Raw genomic sequence first — 21,067 nt, forward strand, 5'->3', positions numbered from 1 at the left:
TGTCACACAGAAAAGACTGCAATTCCCAAGTGCCCTGCACTAGAAATAAACCAGGAATAAGGAAACCTGCTAAAAGCTATGAATACCAAGAATTTTCTGAGAGCATTATGCCATGGTTATAAGCTACCGGTAAAGGAGAATAGTTCATTTTTTTTTTCAAAAGACAAGAATATTTACCAAATATATCCAATCTGATCAGAATTGTCACTGTTCCAGATAATCTGAACTGTGGATACTGCACTGTCTCTCATATTCTAGGAGTGGTTTGTCTGAAAACTAGATCTCTTTGCACATGTAAGTAATTTTTTCCTTAGAGGTCAAAGTTGTCTATGAGTTTTTCTTTTCCTTCCTAGTCAGGTTGATGAAGGTTTTGATTCCCAGTTTAGGAAGTTGATAGATTTTGAACTCTTCTGACTGTGTAACCTATTTTAAGAAACACCATTTATATCATGACCTGGGATCATATATGCATTATAACTGAAATCAAATAGCTGAGAAACAATAGCTATACTTACATACCCGTATAATACTCTGAAATTTTCAATTCAGTTCCTTAATTGTTAAATACTGTTCATGTCCCTCTAATTTCACAGGATTTCCAGGTTGAAAAACACTACTGGAGTCATTAGTTGGAGAAAACTCCAACAATGGTAGAATCAATGGGATAATTCAGGTCTTGTCATTCAGGACGTTTGATCAACTTGCTACAGAAAGACAATCTTTGCATATATATTGTCAGAAAGGTCCTGGAATTTGCAATACATTTCCATGTTACTCTGTAGTTCCTTTCTTCCCGACTTTTCTGCCTACTCTCCCCCTACCACCCCACCCCCGAGGAAATCCTCATAGCTACCAGTGGAAAACATGAAAGGCTTGAGAGATGTATACGTAGACCACGTTCGTTCTGTGTATCTTAAAGCTTTACATCTAGAGAAGCAAGTTTTCGCTGAAAGCGTGTCTGTTTATGCGTACATTCAGGTGGCCGCCGAGATAATGGAATTGCTGACACACTGCTCAGAGCCACTTGGGTAACTAAGCATTCTTTTATTATCAGGAAGGCAAATGCAGTTTCGAAGATCAAAGTGGACACCCCCTGGAAGCTACATTTTTTTATAAAAGGCTAAAGTGTCTGCCTTCCTAGGAATCAAAGGGACTTAAAACAGAAAGGCAGTCGTACTGGACAGAGTGCCATTGTTGACAGGATAGCAACCACCTAAGTAGGTGAGAGGAACAAGAGGTAGTTTAATTCTGAAAGTTAGCACCTCTGCCAGCTCTGGGGTTAAGCAAGGTGGCCGATACTCTGATAGCCATAGCTGGGGTCTGCCTGACAAAAATTTCAACTGTCAGTGCAGGGACCGAGAATATTTCTGGAATTTTCACCATTTGAAATTCCTTTGGTAGCATTTTGATCCCACATCTTCAGAAAGCAGGAGCCCCACTGTTACAGTGGAAGTAAAGTAGAAGGTCGTTATAATCCAGTCACGATTACAGTACTTACTGGAAAAGTTATCATGGATGAATCCTTGCTCTCCAACATGGCAAACTTGAATAGTAGCTACAGGACCATGGCTATTCTGCCGTCAGCTGGCATGTAATAACAGATCCACCGTGTTTAGGGTCCTTCTGTATCCTCTCGACACCCACCTGACTTTAAATCCCACCCTAAGCCCCTTTGCTAAGACTTTCAGATGGTTACCTTCAGAGATGTCTAAAGATCATCTCTCAGCTGGGCCCACATCACACGCTTACTAGAAACTCCTTCCCCTGGATTACTAAAAAACTTCCCTGGTGGTTTTCAATCTCCTTTAAATCTTGGCTGAAGTATTCCGAAGAGTAACAATGGGCTTCATCATTTCTTCTAAAAAACTCTCCAGGAATTTACGCGTCTGAAGAGGCCTCTTTCAGAAATTCTGGATACTTAATGAGTGTGCTTATTACAAAAGAAATGATTTCCCTTCGTTTTTATCAGACTAATGTCTTTTGAAATCCCCTTTGCTTTCCCAAGAGTTTATCTTCTTAGAGAATAGAATCGGAAGAAACATTTTCCTGATGTTTATCAAATGTTTACTGTAATTTAAAGTGAGTCACTGAAGTAATTTTTGCACTTGGGAGTTTCTGTACTGTAAACTTTTATAGCCCATGTTATTCATGAATAGACAGTATTGATTTTTTTGATGTTGAATGGTATGAGCTGTTTATATATTTTGGATATTGACCCCTTATTGGTCATATCATTTGCAGATATTTTCTCCCATTCTGTAGGTTGTCTTTTTGTTTTGTTGATGGTTTCCTTTGCTGTGCAAAAGCTTTTAAGTTTAATTAGGTCCCAGTTGTTTATTTTTGCTTTTATTTTCTTTGCTTTAGGAGGTGGATCCAAAGAAATATTACTGTGATTTATATCGAAGGGTGTTCTGCCTATGTTTTCCTCTAGGACTTTTATAGTATCTGGTCTTACATTTAGGTCTTTAATCCATTTATTTTTGTATATGGTGTTAGAGAATCATACCAATCAACATCAAAAAAGCAAACAACCCAATTAAAAAAATGGGCAGAAGACCTGAATAAACATTTCTCCACAGAGGACATGCAGGTGGCCAAGAGGCTCATGAAAAGATGTTCAGTATCACTAATTACCAGGGAAATGCACATCAAAACCACAATGAGATATCACCTCACACCTGACAGAATGGCCATCATCAAAAAACACCACAAATGACAAATGTTGGCAAGGATGTGGAGAAAAGGAAACCCTCATACACTGTCAGTGGGAATGTAAATTGGTGCAGCCACTGTGGAAAACAGCGTGGAGGCTTCTCAAAAAACTAAACATAGAAATACCATATGACCTGGCAATTCCGCTCCTGCGTATATATCCGAAAAAACACCCCAAAACACTAATTTGAAAAGATCCATGCACCCCAGCGTTCACAGCAGCATTAGTTATAATAGCCAAGATATGGAAGCAATGTAAGTGTCCATCAATAGATGAATGGACACAGAAGATACATCCATGGTATATATATATACAATGGAATACTACTCAACCATATAAAAGAATGAAAGCTTGCCATTTGCAGCAACATGGATGAACTTGGAGGATGTTATGCTAAGTGAAATAAGTCAGACAGAGAAAGACAAATACTGTATGATATCACTTATATGTGGAGCCTAAAAAATACAACAAACTGGTGACTATAACAAAGAAGAAACAGACTCTCAGGTATAGAGAACAAACTAGTGGTTACCAGTGGGGACAGGGAAGGGGGGAGGGGCAGTACAGGGGTAGGGGTGTAAGAGGTATAAACTATTAGGTATAAAATAAGCTACAAGGATATATTGTACAACACAGGGACTCTAGCCAATATTTTATAGTAACTATAAATGAAGTATAATCCTTAAAAATTGTGAATCAGTATATTGTATACCTGTAACATATATATTGTACAGCCACTATACATCAATAAAAAATAAAATATTAGAAAAAACAGTATTGATTTTAATGCATATTAAATAGAATCTTAGAGAGTGTGCAAAGCCTTGATCTAGACACTTCTTTTGTACTAAGAAAAAATATAATAGTTTTAAAGTTATAAAGGTTTTAAGGATATCAAAAGGGTGAAGTATGAGGAATAGATAATAGCATGCCTTGGGCAATCTCTGGGTAACTTTTGGAAAAAGTTCACCATTAACCATTAATGGTCCTAATAGTTTGTCAGCAGAGCCATACTTTTTTCTTTTTCTTGACATAGACAGTTCTCCTGTCCACATTGGAAAGAAAGAATTTAGCTTTGTAGAAATCAATAGATTACTATAAACTTATATCTGTATAGAACTAAACTGGGGGCAATATTATCAAAGATCATCTACTCTGGGTCTGTCATTTGACTGAATTCCCCAAGTTTAAGTTCTGGGAGCAGCTGCTCGTCCGAAACATGGCCCTCCTTTATAAAGAAGCAATTCCCAGCAGGGCATGGAACCTAGGCCTAAATACTGGTTCATATTTTATATCATTCCCTAATGAAGAAAGGTAAAATAGTTCATTTAAATAATCCTTTAGGGAAAAGCAGAAAGAACAGAGGGAACTGAAAATGAGGAAAGAACCTCGAAGAGAATGGCTGAAAGGGACTGCATCCCTTTTCCGTGCATTTGCTGTGAACTCTGCCTTTACTGATTCTCATACCGCACACGCCCTCTCACACTCAGAAAGTCCAAGAATGTACTCAGCACAGCTTGTGATTTTGCACAACTTGCAGGTCTGCCCTTTCCCCAGTGTTTTGCATACTTTGGCCACCCGTTTGATTCCATTTCATTAGAGATGGATCTCCAGCTGACACATGCCTGAGTTAGCTGCCCCTTCTCCCTCGGACCCTCCCTCAGCTGCTACTCACTCAAAAGGGTCGCTGGGATCCGCCCTCTGCAGCTCTGGAGGGATGGGAATCCTCTTGTAGTACATTTCCCAGTCGAAGGCGCCGCGCATGGCATCCCCGGCCTGGGCCTCGTACCCAAAGTGATTGTGGTCAATGACATCGATCATGGGGCACACGATGGTTTTGTGGTTGAGTGCAATTTGGTCTGAAAAATGAAAGCACGGAATAGGAAATGACACGCCTGCCCAGGTCATCTCTCATTTTTCTGCCAAGAGAAGCCCTTCCTAAGGCGTTGTGCTCGCAGTCTGCTGCCCTGTCGCCTTCAGAGCACTTTGCAGAATCTCTGCTTGAATGCTGGGCTTAACGTGATGGGACAGTGATTAGGTGCAATTAGTGTTGTGGTATCCTCCTCAAAGAAAGTGATGTCCCAGAGATACCTGGAGAAGAGCGTTTAGCTCTCCCTCTGTCACAGTTTTGCTCTGACCTGTCCCCAATCTGTCATTTTACAGTGCACCCAACATGCGTGGAGTATAAACAGTCCTCGTGTTCCTTCAAGCATACAGCTAGAGCCTGCTGAGAAAATACTGGCCTGCTTTCTGGAGGTTCCAAAATGTAAATATTTAACTTCATGGTTTTTTTTAGCATCTCATCTTACAATGGCCACGATGGCTGTCCCTCCACTGCCCCCCAAATGCTGGCAGATTATACACAGAATTCTTTGCTCTCAGGCTTACCAGCGATGTTGCCAAGTCCTATTTTGCTACTGTTCTTTAACATAGACTCTGTTTATCAAAGCTATACATTTTTATCTTCTCTCATCATATCTGAAAATACGTTAGATGGCCTGATTCTACCGCTGCTATTCCTGCTACTGTTCAATTCTTGAGCAACTACTAAGTATACTCAGGCTGTTCCTAACCCTCCTAGCAACCCAGTGAGGTTGTTCTTATCATCATTCCTAGTTTACACATGAGAAACTGAGCTCAGAGAAGTTAAATAACTTGTCCAAGGTAGCTCATCTTTTGGCGGCAAGAATTAGGATGCAATCCCTGCTTAATGGTCCTGTGCTAAAGTCTGGGGTCTTTCCAGTTGGCCATGGTGCTTCTCTGAGGCAGAAAGGAGACTTATTTTCCAGTTGCACCTCCAGCTCCTCCCTTGTAGATGTTATTATGTGAGACCTGAACAGCCAGTGCTGGGAAGGGCATGTACGGGTACTTTGGCTGACCTAGAACAGCTACATGTGAAGTGTTGCCTTCCCAACAATGTGCATTTCTTCAGTATTTACTACAACAAACTAATAGTGTCAGACAGGCAGAACTTTTAAGTGCAAACACCTGCTTTCTGGTTCTTTGGAAGACCTTTGGATGTGGCGTGTGGAATAAAATACATTTTAAGTATCTTTAAAAAAGAAAAGACATAATTTAGAAATAATGAGGTTTGGCTATTTCAGCATCATTATTCTGAAGACACTGATAAGGCAGGGCATGGAAACCACAGAATCCTATGGAAGATCTTCCCCCAGATCTACCTTTCTCTCTCCCTTTCTTTTTTTTTTCCCTTTCCTTCCTTCCTTCCTTCCTTCTTTCCTTCTTTCTTTCTTTCTTTCTTTCTCTCTCTCTTTCTTTCTTCTTTCTTTCTCTCTCTCTCTTTCCCTTCCTTCCTTCCTCTTTCTTTTTCTTTCTTTCTTTCTTTCTTTCTTTCTTTCTCTCTCTCTCTTTCTTTCTTTCTTTCTTTCTCTCTCTCCCTTCCTTCCTTTTTCTTTCTCTCTCTCTCTCTCTCTCTCTCTCCCTCCCTTCCTTCCTTCCCTCTCTTTTTCTTTCTTTCTCTTTCATTCATTCATTCACTCCTTAAGTTAATCCCACCAAGAGCTCTGTGGGCGTTGTTTTCACCTGGGCAAGCCTTGCAGTGGCCTTTAGTCTTTAAGTGGCATTCCCCCATAGATGTCTTTGACAGAGGAGACCATCATTACTGTGTCCAAAATATTTCTTCTATCACCTCTGCAGGTATTTGAGTATTAAGGTTTCAGTGACTTTCTTCAGTCAAATTCAGAATCAGGTTGATTTACAAGTTCCTTGACCAACAAGGAGTCTCAAGGTGACCTGAAGAGAATTAGTCTGTAAAACTGTCAACTTTCCCTTCAGATTTCCTCTCAGCTCTCATCCAGCAGCACCAGCTCGGAGTGAAAGTAGCATGACTAATTTTTCATCTAAGGCTTGTGCCTACATTTCAATTTCCAGGGATCAAACAAACAGACTCTTAATGGGAAATTGAAATTCAGGTAAAATCCCAAGGTGAAAAATGAACCAAGAAACTGTGTGGCTCCCCCTTTTTTTTTTTCCCCATTTTGGAGGATGTGTCAAGACACTGATAGAGGAAAATAAAAAAAGATAGTGATCCTGAGCGTGAATCATTTCTTACCCATCAGGCCTACAGGAAATGAAATGCTTCAATGAGAAAAAGTGGGCTTCTCTGTCTTTTCCCTCTTTTTTCCTTTTTTTTTTGTTAGGTGCATATGAATAATCAGAGCCTTGATAATTGGCATTTAGGGCTTGCTTTGGTTCATAAGTAAATTAGGCCTTGTGCTGACTTGAGTATTCAGCACCATAGAGGTCAAATTCTGTTTAAGGGAAACTGATGGTTGCTGATGAAACTCTAAATTGCTATGTCCTTGAACAAGCTACTTTTAATTAAAAGCTCAGAGGAATCTCTGGCCATTAGGAGCATAGAAACATCCCTGTTGATGAGGGTGTCTGGGTGGTTGTCTGCGGGGGAGAGTGTGGCTCTGAGATGCCCTGGAGCCTTAGTTGCTGGTCATTTCCTGTTTCAAATGCAACACAATTTCAATTGATTTTTTCCCCCACATCGTTTACTAATGGAGCTTTGCTGCTTCTATCTGAAATCCTGCAGGGTTCTCAATAGAAAATGATTCAGAGGCAGCTATTGTGAAGGAGGTTGTTAACTGGCTTTAGCTCCAAGGCCAGGGATATAGTTACAATAAAAGTTGATTTAGTGAAATGTGGAAGAACAGAAAGGAACTCAATATGTGCGCACCAAGAACTTTTTAGAAACACTTTTTCCCTCAGCCTTACAATTTATTCCTTAGCTACTACTGGGCTTGATCTCTGACTTAACTGTGAAATTAAAAAAATACTGGTGCTTGGACTGAACCTCATGCAGGTTTTCGAGCTTGAGTGGTTTTCAGGACTTTTGTGTTTCTAACAGTTCAAGTGATAGTCTTCTAGTGATCATTTAAGATGTATCACCCGGACAGCATCTCTGAGTGTTTGAGGGATTGTGTGTAAACATGATGGGGGGGTCGTATATTTAGGGAGCTAAGCTGGTGCAGGAGTGGAAAAGAGAATGGCCTTATAAATCCTGGGAAAATGTCAGTGTGCTTTTAGTTTAACTGTATTCTGGGGCTGAGTACTTTTCTCATCTCTTAACAGTCCTATAATACTTGCTAAACTCGTGTGTGTGTGTATTTTAATCATACTGTGCTTATAGGTAGTATAATGAATACTTTTTCCTTTTAGTGTTTACTCAGTGAATGTCTAAGATAAAGAAATCAAACCTTTTCAGACCTTGAGTTAGACTGCAGTTGGTATTACCTAAAATGTCAGTTTCAATGTGGTTTTCTAGTTACCTATACGTCCCAGCAATAGTTAAGATAGAATTCACCGCTCCCGCTGTAAACCTCGTAAAAGGGGTCTCTAGCCTTTGTCGATGGCGGATGACATAGAAGCGCACGGCACCCTCCCCCGCCTCCCCCGGAGGCCCCGGGGGCTGAGGGTCACTCACTGAGGAGCGGGGGAAGCCAGTTGACGTTGACCTCGCAGTGGGAGTCCAGGAACGTAAGGACCTCGCCTCTGGCCATGGACGCCCCCAGGAGTCGGGTCCGGATCAGCCCTTCCCTTTTCTTGGTGCGAACAATCCTCACTTTGGAAAACCGAGCCATGTATTCTTCCAACTTCTCCTTCAGGTGTTCTGGGAAGGAGGGAGAAGAACGGGTACAGAAAGAACACAGGACATTAGTTGTAGCAGAATTACTCCCGGGTGTCTGTGTGTGGAGAGCGTGAGCGGTGAAGCCCGGCGGAAGCCCATCTTCTCCTCATTTCATCGCAAGGGGAAAGATGAGTAAGATTTCATGCCTAGAGGTCTCTATACCTTTCAAGTTGCAGAATGCTCCACAGGATGCAAACGCCGCCCTTTGGACACTGACCCACTGGCACTCCACCTTGTGGTTTCTGTGGACCAGGGGCCACCAGACGGCAGCCTCGCCAGCCTGCACCCAGGTGGGCATCCGCCCTGGGTCCCTGCTGGTGAAGTCAGGTGAACGTTCCAGCATACGGGCTCTTGCCAACAAGAGGGCCCTTTCTGGCAAGGCTTTGCCTAGTGTTCTCTGTGTTGAAAATACTGCATGTAAAAACCACAGGAAAGAAAAAAATACCTCTCAAATCAACAGGAAGCAAACAGATTTTCCCTCCTGTGAGGCAATAGCAAACTGGCATGCAAGTTCAGCCCATGGCTCCTGATTTGAAGTGGAAAGTGACTGATTTGCTGTTAAAATTAGATGTGAAGAGGGATAGGCAGATGAGATGCTACGTAATCACTGTGGACTTAGGTCTTTAAGATTAGAAAGCAAAAATTTGGAAATGTTTCTTTGCCTAATTAAAAACAAACAGCGGGAACAAAATCAAATCAGATAACTTATTTACAGGCTAAAACATTTCCTACTGGCTGTGATAAAATGCATTAATCTCTCAGTTCTTTTTTCAAGCCAAATAAGTGTGTTTTGGTGGCTTTCTTTCTGTGGGATATGTACTCATCTCTGCTTTCAGTCTCCTGCATGTAAAACATGAGGCGGGCTCTCCTGGAGCTTCTAACAAGCATAGTCTACTATTAATTGAAACAGCATCTTAGCATGCTGTTTGTTCTGTAGGTTTCACTTTCAAACTTTCGCTGCATGTTTTCAATCAAGGACAGTATTATTATTGTCTCCTCCTACGATCTGTAACAATAGGGATTCATGGAAGGATTTATGATCTCTTTCCTGCTCTCCAGTTTAACCGATGTCAGAATTACTCTGCAATGGAGTTTCTCTGCATGCAGGCGTTTACCCTTATTCCTTTTTTTTTTTTTGGTGCGCCACATGGCACGTGGGATCTTAGTTCCCCGACCAGGGACCAAACCCGCACCCCCTGCATTGGGAGCGCGGAGTTCCAGCCACTGGACCGCCAGGGACGTCCTCATCCTTGTTTTTATTGCTTCTGATTATTGGTGAAGTGATTAAAAAATTCTCAATTTCCTTTATTTTTCTTGACTACCCTATAAATATGTTTTACCAATGGGTCAGTTAAAATATTTCACATTCTAATTTTTACTGTAAAAGAATGCTGGTGGGGTCTTCCACAAGAATATTTTAGATCAAAATATGCTCCCCTCTATTTTCTTTTCCCTGTAATGAACAGAGATCTGCAGATCAGACTCTAGAGTGCAAAGTTTACAGGATTTGGAGTCAGGCCAGGCCTGGGTGGGAAGTCTGTGATGATGAAGGATGTGAGTAGGTGCTGCAAACTCCCTAAACCCGACTCGGGGGGAATTTTTGTCCTCTTAGAGGGTGGAGGAGGGTCAAGCTTTTGACTACAGACCTGACAGTGCTCATTCAGTAAACATTTATTAAGCCAATAATTGGAGACCCCAGTAAATCACTTGTACTTAGGAAGAGAAACAGCATTTCTTCTTCTTTTTTAAATATTTATTTATTGGCTGGCTGCATAGGGTTTTAGTTGCGGCACGTGGGATCTTTCGTTGTGGCATGTGGGTCATGGCGGTGCGTGGGCTTCTTTCTAGTTGTGGCTCACAGGCTCCAGAGCGCATGGGCTCTGTAGTTGTGGCGTGTGGGCTTAGTTGCCCCGTGGCATGTGGGATCTTAGTTCCCTGACCAGGGATCGAACTGGCGTCCCCTGCCTTGCAAGATGGATTCTTAACCACTGGACCACCAGGGAAGTCCTAGAAACAGCATTTCTAAATAGCTGAAGGAATGCCTTAGAATGCTAAGTTTGAAAGATGAAAAATATAGACTTTTGTATTTCTCAGTGAGCTTTGGATAATTCATCGTCTTCCGTTTATTGCCAATTTAAAGCGAAACACTTTTGGCTAGCCATGAACGAGCTGGTATGAGTTGATGGCTGTGTGGTAGAGTCTCACCTAGGAGGCTGGCTGACACGGTAGGAGGCTGGCTGTCCCGTGTCTCTCTCTGCTTTGAGCCAGATGTGCTGTGCCCCCTCCCTTTGGCTCTCTCCTCCCCTCTCCGCTGTGTGCAAGCTCCAAGGAAGATTCCCAAGGGCTTACAGCCCAGTGCCACCTCTGAGGGAGCCTGGAGCTTACTGTCTTGTTAGGGAAATGAAGCAGAGGCCCGCCATCCAGGTGTGCTATCAAAGGCATGATAAGTGATCGGTGATCCGTACGAGGGCTCTGTGGGTACCAGTTGTGAAAGGCCTGTGTTCTATTAGGACTTCGCACAGTAATCAATGTTTAGGAAAACTTTATAATTTCATTCCTGTAATGTATTCAGTCATTGAAATCCTTCCGTGTCACCAACATACCAACAAGAATCACTCTCTAAGTTTATGTGTAAATCAGTTGTTTGGACCACAGGACATACCGTCTTGTGGAAATAGTGTCCCCACAGTCATAGGGGACTGAAAATAGATCATGCACATTTGCTAAACCCACCCAAACAGTGTTCTTCACTCTTTCTTTAAACTTCACGGTTCTTCTGTCAAATGTACCACTGTGGGTACCATCTCGACAATCTGAGTGCGTTCACTGCTTTCCTCTCTGACCCCTAAGGACTACAGGAGTCTCTTCTGGGGGAGAGGAAGATTAATTCTCTGGAGCTGCGTATGAGAAAGTGCTTCTTTCTAGAAGAGATTCGCCCCCCACGTGTCCCAAAGCAAGAAGCAGGGGGTTGTCGGTCACCCGCGAGGGATTGTCCCAACTTGGGATTTATGCTTCCACACTTTCTAGTTTATAGGAAACTCTCTGGAACTTGGTGGGAGCATCTCTACATGTTGCCTTTCCCTCTCTGTACACTTTCTGATTCCGTGTATTTTTCTTTTATCAAAGCCCATTTTCATGTACTAAAAAGACTGTCCGGTATGAATTCACTAATCTCAAGAGGTTTGACCCCAAAGTGAGTCCATTAAGTGTTCAAATCAACTCCTCTAATTTGAACTTTGCAGTAATAATTAGGTTGCTTTGCCTCCGAATAATGTTCTAGTTGACTGCCCCTTGGAGGGGTCCGTTGTCTCTTAGTAGTTCAGTTGTAACATCTAATTAACCATAACTCACGATGAAGACGGGTATTTTCCATCTGATTAGCAAATTAGGCTCTCATACAAGGGAGTTCCTGGGGATGGTAGAGATGGCTTTAAATTAAAAGCAGTTTGCATTTCTTTTGTATGAACAGTTTTTAGATTCATTTCTAAAATATTATTCAAATGATTTTCAACATGATTTTGTATTTTAATTCAAGTACAGCATCTTTGAAAATCCCTTTTGAACTCATCTAATTTTAAAGAATAACGAGAATGTATGGTAGTTTTATAAAGCAGATATTTTGTTAAATAAATTTATATTTATTTATTTACGTCTTTATTTTGGCTGTGTTGGGTCTTCGTTGCTGCACGGGCTTTCTCTAGGTGCGGCGAGCGGGGGCTACTCTTTGTTGTGGTGCACGGACTTCTCATTTTGGTGGCTTCTCTTGTTGCAGAGCATGGGCTCTAGAGCGCAGGCTCAGTAGTTGTGGCACGTGGGCTCAGTAGTTGTGGCTTGCAGGCTCTAGAGCGCAGGCTCAGTAGTTGTGGTGCACGGGCTTAGTTGTTCTGTGGCATGTGGGATCTTCCCGGACCAGGGCTTGAACCCGTGTTCCCTGCATTGACAGGCGGATTCTTAACCACTGAGCCACCAGGGAAGTCCTAAAGCAGACATTTTTTTATTGACTAGGAAACATCCGTAGAACCATTAACTTTTTTTTTTAGTTGGTGGCCCTAGACTAGCGGTGGGTATATTACTGTTAAAATCCACTGAGTGGTACCCTGATGACCTAGAAGAATGAATATAATTTCAAACACGACAATTTCTGCCCAAGGTTTATCGTATCACTGGGGGGTAATAATGAAATGATGAGTTTTACTCAAGTGAAATTTTGGTGTCTTGCTACCGTGAACATTAAATGTAGCAGTTTTCTGAATGTACTTTTCCTTTTTTTCTAGGGATTTCACTTACGCGCCACAAACCGACACTATATTTAGTATTTAGGGTAGCAACTAAGCACTAAAAAGTCACCTTCAGTGATTTTTAGTCCAGAGCCAAGGACATGAGTTGTAGACCGATTACTGGCTGGCCCTATGCCTTTGGTTAAGTCACTTCAATTTTCCTCACCTATGGAACGTGATGGGTTGATCTTAAATATTCCTTCCAGTTCTACGATTCTGTAATTTCTCTCGTCAAGTTTTACTTATGGCATAGATATTATCTATGAAGTATTTAGTTTTTCCTAAAAAACATCCTAATTGTTGGTCTTTTGGTGTTTCTTTGGGCTGCATGTCACTTTGGAAAGCAAGAGTCAAGTCAAAATAAAGCTGACATGTATCAGACGTTTAGTCAAAAGGCAAAGGCCAGGGTCTTATCTTTGGTCAGGACAGCATCTGTCTAATCGCCTGCAGCTCCCTGTCTATAAGACTGTCACTGATATCAAAATCATGACCTTGAAGCACTTTAAGTTCATCAGAGACCTAGATCCGTTCAATAAGTTATGCTTATTATATCAGAAAAATACAGTAGCAGAGTTTAGACAGCTTTCTAGTCTACTTTGAGAGAGTGTTCCCAAGGGGACAGGGAATCTAAGTGACCATCAGTTTTACAGTGCAAGGCCAGGGTGTCCCAAGTGGTGGACTCACCAAAGGCTGGACAAACAGCTGCCCTGGGTTCAGCGGCTGGAATTGTTGCCAAGTTCCTTCTATCTCCTTTGAATCCCCTAATTTAATCTCCAGGACAGAGCAAGAGGGGCAGGAGACCCTACTGATCTGGAGATACGAGTTTCTATATCTAAATACATATTATAGAGCTGAAATTTCTTTGATGTTTATATGCTGGTGTTGGTAGATAGAATGTAGCAGAATATGGCCTTAAGAGCCTATAGAATATACGTTAGTTATTGTGGGTGATACCTGATGATGAAATGAAATGTGTTATAAACACACAGAAATATACATACCTTAAACCTTCCTGGTTCATCCTTTTACAACAAGAATATACTCTTAAGTATTCTGGGTAATCTGAGGTCTTATCACAGTGACAAGAAGTACTTCACAGTTAGAGACTGTAAGATATTCTTCCACTTCTCAATCTACTTGACACAGGCCGTGTGTATATTTTAATCCCAAGTGGCACTGTTAAGGATAACTGTCTACTTAGCAGTGTAGAGACATTTTCTATATTCTTTATACAGGAGAAATGTATGTCTCTAGTTAACTCCAGAAAGCTGTCAATCTCTTTACATCCTAGTTGACCACACTAAGTATGTCCCTTTTCATAGCATTCAAATATAAGCATTTCGTATTATCTCTAGAGCACAAAAAATTCAACCAAGAAAGTATTAGAATTGCTGGAACTGTATCTAATTGCTTCTATTATGATTTCAACTGAGTTCTGTTTCCAAATGTCTTATTTTCTATTCTTTTAATGTACAAAGCATCTTGAGTCATTTGGGAAATAGCTGGGACACTAAACTTAAATAAATAGACAACATATATTCCAGCTAATATTTAAAAAAAGAAGAGATAGAATGTCACCCTTTACAACCCCTAATGAGCTAATGGATCAAGCTAACATCACAAAAGGAGCTAGATCACCTGATCTGTGCTTCCTGATAAGGGAACACATCACTGCCTAGGAAGCATTCTTAGCAAAGTGCTGAATCTGAATTTGGTCATGCTTATAGAACTAACTACCAACTTATAGGAAATAAAGGATTGATGAATACGTGAAATGGCACATCTGGGAGATAATCAGCAAAATCTAAACTATAGAGATTTCTCCAGGGCGAAAGGCTTGATTTCTTCAACAAATAAATTAGAAGAAGGAGAAGAAGAAAAGAAACGGAAAGAGAATCCTAAAGATTAAAAGACACTTAAGAGGGCTTCCCTGGTGGCGCAGTGGTTGAGAGTCCGCCTGCCGATGCAGGGGACGCGGGTTCGTGCCCCGGTCCGGGAAGATCCCACATGCTGCGGAGCGGCTGGGCCAGTGAGCCATGGCCGCTGAGCCTGCGCGTCCGTAGCCTGTGCTCCGCAGCGGGAGAGGCCACAACAGTGAGAGGCCTGCGTACCGCAAAAAAAAAAAACTCAGAGGTCTTTTCTTTGAAATATTTTTGCTGAGTATTTTGAACTCACCACAGATTGATCCATTTTAATACAATGGAAACATTTCTGTAGAAACATTTCTACTTTTTAATAATTCAGTAGTTTTATTTTATTTTAAACATCCTGTGTATTGCAAGGAATAGGTCATATAGTTTATAAGTTTTCATTTGCACCACATACATGATAATTTAGTCTAAATGCACAAATGTAGAAGTCTTACCATCAATACTACGAAAAGTCATTGGTTCAGTGTTATACTATTTGACCCTGTAAATATTTAAGAATTTTGCCAAAATAGTGTTAGGCTTTAGTCTGTAAATATTAGAGAATAGTTTAATTCTAGAAAAACATTATACATAATGCACTCTTTTAAATAAAAAACCCTATATAAATATCAGTTGAATTATCAGTGTTGACATAGGAGAAAATAATCTCTAAGCTTATCTAGATCACCTCTTCCTTTCACCTATTTAGTTTTTTTTTTAATTGTGGTGAAATGCACATAACATAAAATTTACCATTTTAACTATTTTTAGTATACAGCTGAGTCAGTAGTGTTAAGTATTATATACTCAAAATGAGTGTGCAGTTGTGCTACAGACTGTTTGATCTTGCAAACTAAAACTCCTATAACCGTTAAATAAGTCCCATTTCCCCCTCTCCCCAGCCCTTGGAAACCACCATTCTACTTTCTGTTTCTATGAATGTGACTGCTCTAGGACCTCATGTAAGTGGAATTATACAGTATTTGTCATTTTTATTATTGGCTTATTTCACTCAGCATAATGTTCTCAAGGTTCACCCATGTTGTAGCCTGTGTCAGAGTTTCCCTCCTTTTTAAAGGTGAATGATATTCCATTGTATGTATAGATCCCATTTTCTTTACCCATTCGTTAATTGGCATTTGGGTTGTTTCTGTCTTCTGGCTATAGTGAATAATGCAGCTATGGGTATAGGTGTACAAATGTCTTTACAAGACCCTGCTTTCAATTCTTTTGGATATATGCACCCAAAATGGAATTGCTGGAGCGTGCGGTAATTCTATTTTCAATTTTTTGAGGAATCACCACACTGTCTTCCAGAGCAATTGCACCATTTTCCATTCCCACCAGCAATGCACAGGATACTTATTCAATTTTAAAGCCCTTGTGATCTTTTCGGTAAAATGTATATTTAAATAAATCCTGTTTTAGTTGAATGTGGAGGAGAACTCTAGCCGAAGTCTTGAGAATGACCAGAAAATTCCCCAGTGACTCTTCCTAATTCACTGAATATCAAATATTCTATAAAGAAAGAAAAATCTGAGTACTGACAATGACAAATACTTCCAATGTAGAATACACCAGCTCTCAAATTAAGAAAGGAGCACAGATGCCAGTTTCAGGACTAAAATTGTTCAAGAAAAGCCTCCAGCACATGTTTCTTTTTTTCTCACTGTAATATAGACTGATCGAGAACACCTTATTTGAAAACATCCTAGTTCCCAGTCTAAACACTCCTTGTGGTTTAGAGTAAACAACATCTAATTACAGGCGTCTATGCCAGTTCCTCTCTGCACTATGCCTGCCTCTTCCAGCCTCAGGCATGAGGCCTGCAGGCTCCATCAGGGACCCCCAGAGCCCTGCCCTCTCTCAGCCTGAATTATCAGTTCTATACCTTGTACTTAATTATCTTAGTTAATCTCCTCATATTTACCAATATATCTATCTTCTCATTCTTCCCAGAGAAGTCACTACTTATCTTTCAATGATTCCTTTAATGGGTAAGCCTGTCAGAAATGCACATTTTATAAGATAATTTGTCTTGAGACATAAGAGGCTTTAAAAAATAAATTTAACCAAGAAAAACACATCAAAAGGACCAGTATATTTATGCTTTTTCTCCTCTAAAGCCCTTAAGGATAAAAGTCCTATTCATAAATTTCACACTTTTCCAACTACTTCAACAACTTCTTAATATATTGTGTTGGACGCCAGGTTATGTGATTTTAAGCTGATTGTTTTTGTATTCCAACATTAATGCTACTGCTAACTATTGATTTATTTGTACCTTCACACACATTCATACCTTGGAATAAGCAGTGTTTTGTGAGCTGGTTTGACTCCTAGCGACCATCTTAAAAATTGGGACTAAGTGAGTTTTTCCCATCAAAATAATGATTTTTCTGTAACTTGTTTTCCTAAGACAAAATCAAGTCAAGAAATACAAACTCTGGGCATAAACAATTCCAAGGTCATATGAGCCCATCAACAAGGCTAGTAACAGGGTGACATCACAGCCTCCCAGTGAAATCAAATGCTGCTTGTATCAAACCAGCAAGCTACACGAGATCACCTTTGGATCCACGGGATTTGAAAATTCATTTACGGAATTTTTAGAAAACTCAAAGTCATAAAAAACCAAAGCTGGGATGCCCGAGAAAGGGAGAAATTGATCTTCAGAAAGTGAAAAAGCATAAAATTCAGGCAGAACAAAAAACAAAGACAAACTATAAGATGCCATACGCCAGCACAGATATCAAATGGGAGAAACAGAATCTCTGCCCTTTTGAAAGTACTTTCAATTCTGCATTTCTCTGGAGTTGAAGCAAACCTAGTGTCTTTCACACATATGTGCTACAAGCCATTTTGTTTTTCTTTAGTTTCTCTGGAGCATCTATTGGAATTACTGGGTGGGAATGTTATATGGGTAGAGTTATAGGGACCAGTAATCTCAAATTAGCATTTGTGTGAGTGATTGAATACTGTCACCCAATAACTGCCCAAAGGGCCATAAAAACCTCTGGGGTTTGGCTTGACTTCACAATAAATAAAGACAAATTGGAAAGAATCCCTCTAAACAGTTAGTGTGAGAAAAAGGCTATGTCAAAATTTCAATTTAGATGAGGCGAGAGCTAAATTAAATATCTGGAAATTGGTCCTGTTCCCAAGGCTTCCGAAACTCCCAGCGCCTCACAATATTCTTGTACTGCAATATAGGAGGAGACATGCAGGAAATGAGCTGTCTGCCCTTGTTGAGGAAAATTGACTTGCTAAAGGTACGTCCTCCCAAGGCATTGCTCCATTTCTTGATAATACTATTAAAGAGTGAAAAGGAGAGGGACCATAGAAGATATTGTCTTGGCTCCAAGTTGAAAAAAGAAAATACAAAGAGGACCAAAAATGTGTCTCATGTCCTTGAATGAAAAGAACCAATAGAATAAGTAGCAAAATATGACAAAGTAATATATAGAAATAATAATAATATCTATATTTATTGAGTGCTTATAATTTCTGAGATATATTCATGTGCTAATTTATTACATCCTCATTTTACAGATGAGAAAAATGATACTCATTTGCAAATGAGGAAAATGAGGGTCAGAAAGGTTAAGAAATTTGCCCAAGATCATACAGTAAAGGGAGTCTGAAATATTTTAAGTACTCAATAAATGTCAGTGATTACATGTCAGGAGGAAAAGAAAAACTTGAACCCAAATGTATCCATTAGGAATCTTTTAAGTATAGGGAATTTAATGTAGTGAATTAAGTATTTATAGTACTATATATATATAATTATTATAGAAGACCTGGAAAGTTTAGGAAAGTGGAAAGAAGAGGAGAAAAATCAATAAGAATTATACCACTAAAAGTCAATCACTGAATAAGTCAGACAGAGAAAGAAAAATACTGGGTGGTATCACTTATATGTGAAATTTAAAAAAAAAAGTCAAATTCATAGAAACAGTAGAAAAGTGGTTGCCAGGGCCGGGGAATAGGGAGAGGTTGGTAAAAGGGTAGAAACCTTAGTTATAGGCTGAATGCGGTCTGAGGAGCTAACGTAGAACATGGTGACCGTAATTGGTAACAGTGCGTTGTGTGATTGAAATTGCTAAGAAGGTAGAAGTGAAATGTTCTCACCAAATATATGTATATGATGATGATGTGTTTAAGTTGACATGTACGTTCATCAAATCATCATGTTTTACACTTTAAATATCTTACAATTTTATTTGTCAATTATACTGCAATAAAGCTGAGAAAAAAGCCAGTCATTGCTTACATTTTCCTTTACCTTTTATGCTTCTATTTAGAGCCTACATGTTCTTTTAAAACTAAGGTTGAAATTTTCCATGTCATTACCTTGAAATATTATTTCAAATGTGGAGTAATTTTGCCTTATTGTTGATTTAGGTTGTTTACATGATTACAGCTATGACTATTAGATATAATATATAATGAATATTTTGTGAATAAGTGCTTTCTGAATCTACAATTTTCCTTAAGAGAGATCCCAAGAGCTGAAACCAGTGCATCATAGGGTAGGAGGCTGTTGAGGTGAAAGGCTGTATAAAATATCTAATTAGAAAAGGTTGAAACTCTGTCTTCATTGGCTATGGAAGCCAAGGAGCTTGGAGGGGGCAAGGGGACTTGAATGGCCGTAAAATTCATTCTCTTCTTTATTGAAGGAGAACTGAGGCCACCTCTCACCATCAAATGGCCAAACTGTCAGCACCTCCCCCTTGTCTGCCGATGAAGGGAATGAACTGTCCGTGCAGTCCTATCAGACCACCCTCTCCGCTTGTGCCCTTGATCCCACCTTCCTCATCTGCCCACAGACGTGCTCCTGTAGCGGTCCCGTCTCTTCCTTGCGTCTTCATGTTTGGTCCTCTACTGAGTCATTCCATCTCGAAGCCAAAACACTGCAATATCCCTTTTCTTAAAAAGCAAACCCAAAACACTGCCATATCCCTTTTCCTAAAAAGGAAACCTTCTTTGATCCGCACCCTCCTCCAGCTTCTGCTCGCTCATCAGCTCCACGTTTCAGCAGGATTTGGGGAGGGAATTGTCTAGATTTGCATCTCTAGACAACTTCATCTTCTCCCATTCTCTCTAAATCCACGCCTTTTGTTCATTCATTCAAGATGGTCAGGGGATGCGTAAGCGTAGCATTGTGCTAGAGCCCGTGCTCTTTTACCCTTTGAAACAGGAATTTTTTTTTTCAGAGGGATTCCTCTGCTAAGATAAAGACTCAGGGTAAAAGGGATGTGATGTGAACACTGGCTGAGAAGGTAGAGTAGGAAAGGACAGAGGGAGTTGTTACCAAGGAAATAATTTTGAAATTCACTGACAGAAGAGAAAGTGGGTTCAGAGGCTTACAGGTCTGATTGTGAGCAGGAAGTACTCTGTGTGCACCTGCAGGGTGAGTTCTAAGATTCCTACTTTTCTGATAGAGCCAAGAAGGCGGGGGTCATGAGTAAAGATCTGGTTCCTGGAAAAAGTCTGAAGTGGTGAGAGGCCCTTGCTTGAGTAATTGAAAGCTAAACTGGACCAAGCACTATGAAGTTTCATGTGGCAATCCTCTCCAGGGAATGGGGGAAATGATCCAACAGGTCTTTTCCATCTTTGCTTTCTGTGACCTCTGGCTGTAAATATCACTTTCCCTCGTTATGTCAAAATGAATTGCCTGTTTACCATTGAACTCTAGAAAGCGCTTTTTCTCCCTAGGCAAGACAACAACCTAGCATTTACTACCTGCACTTCATTTCGACTTAATCAGTGTGCCAAGGAGTCATTTTCAAATGGGTGATATTAGTTCCAGGATAGTTTGCTTATTTGCTGGGTACATGGTTCCCCTTCCTGGTTGAGCCAGAGCTCCCCCAAATTTTAGAAGATATTCCGAGGACAATGTAAGGTATGTTTGCAAACTGGGACGTCAAATGAAATGACATGGCCTTTAGATGGCCAACAACCTCCAGGGCAGGGTCATTTATTAGTACTGGAATCTGCTCAGTTTCCATAACAAGGAAAAGTGAGAAACACCAGATGACTGCATTTGTATTCTACAGTATTGCATATATTTCTTTTTCTCACGCAGGCAGAAGGAATAGAAATTGTTTAAATTTCTTACCAAGAAATAAATAAACGGTGTATCTTGGGAGTTTTATACATATATGTACACACACATGTATCTACATAGATACGTATGTGTATCTATCACTCAGTCCCTAAGAAGAGATGAAAGGTGCCTCATTTGTAATTTATTCAAAAAAATCACTGTTTCCTACCCAGTCTTGATTAAATGAGGCGATAAATCATATGTCTGGAACCTGCCAAGTGCCTGCCAAGGCACAGGTTGGCTCAGAAATTAACGAGGACAGAATTGTGGAGTTTTATAGTCTGTCGCTTGTGTGACAAGTAATGATAAAGGGCAGCAGTCTTCTCTACTGATAGGCCGGCCACATATTTTTCTACTGTAATTCTTTTGTTTGGCCCTGTTTATCTTCATTGAAATGGG

General features: G+C 40.4%; 1 protein-coding gene across 1 annotated transcript in view; it reads right to left on the bottom strand.

Moving 5' to 3' along the window:
- The window catches only part of GALNTL6 (polypeptide N-acetylgalactosaminyltransferase like 6), a 1,149,397-nt gene that overhangs the window by 191,702 nt on the left and 936,628 nt on the right, over window positions 1-21,067 (bottom strand). Inside the window, exons 5-6 of the mRNA XM_060155818.1 lie at window positions 8,166-8,351; window positions 4,389-4,572 (exon numbers count right to left, since the gene is read on the bottom strand). Of these exons, the coding sequence (XP_060011801.1) occupies window positions 4,389-4,572; window positions 8,166-8,351 (370 nt within the window). The remainder of the gene's footprint in view (window positions 1-4,388; window positions 4,573-8,165; window positions 8,352-21,067) is intronic.

Source organism: Lagenorhynchus albirostris, chromosome 7 (assembly GCF_949774975.1).
Source record: "Lagenorhynchus albirostris chromosome 7, mLagAlb1.1, whole genome shotgun sequence".
NCBI lineage: Eukaryota > Metazoa > Chordata > Mammalia > Artiodactyla > Delphinidae > Lagenorhynchus > Lagenorhynchus albirostris.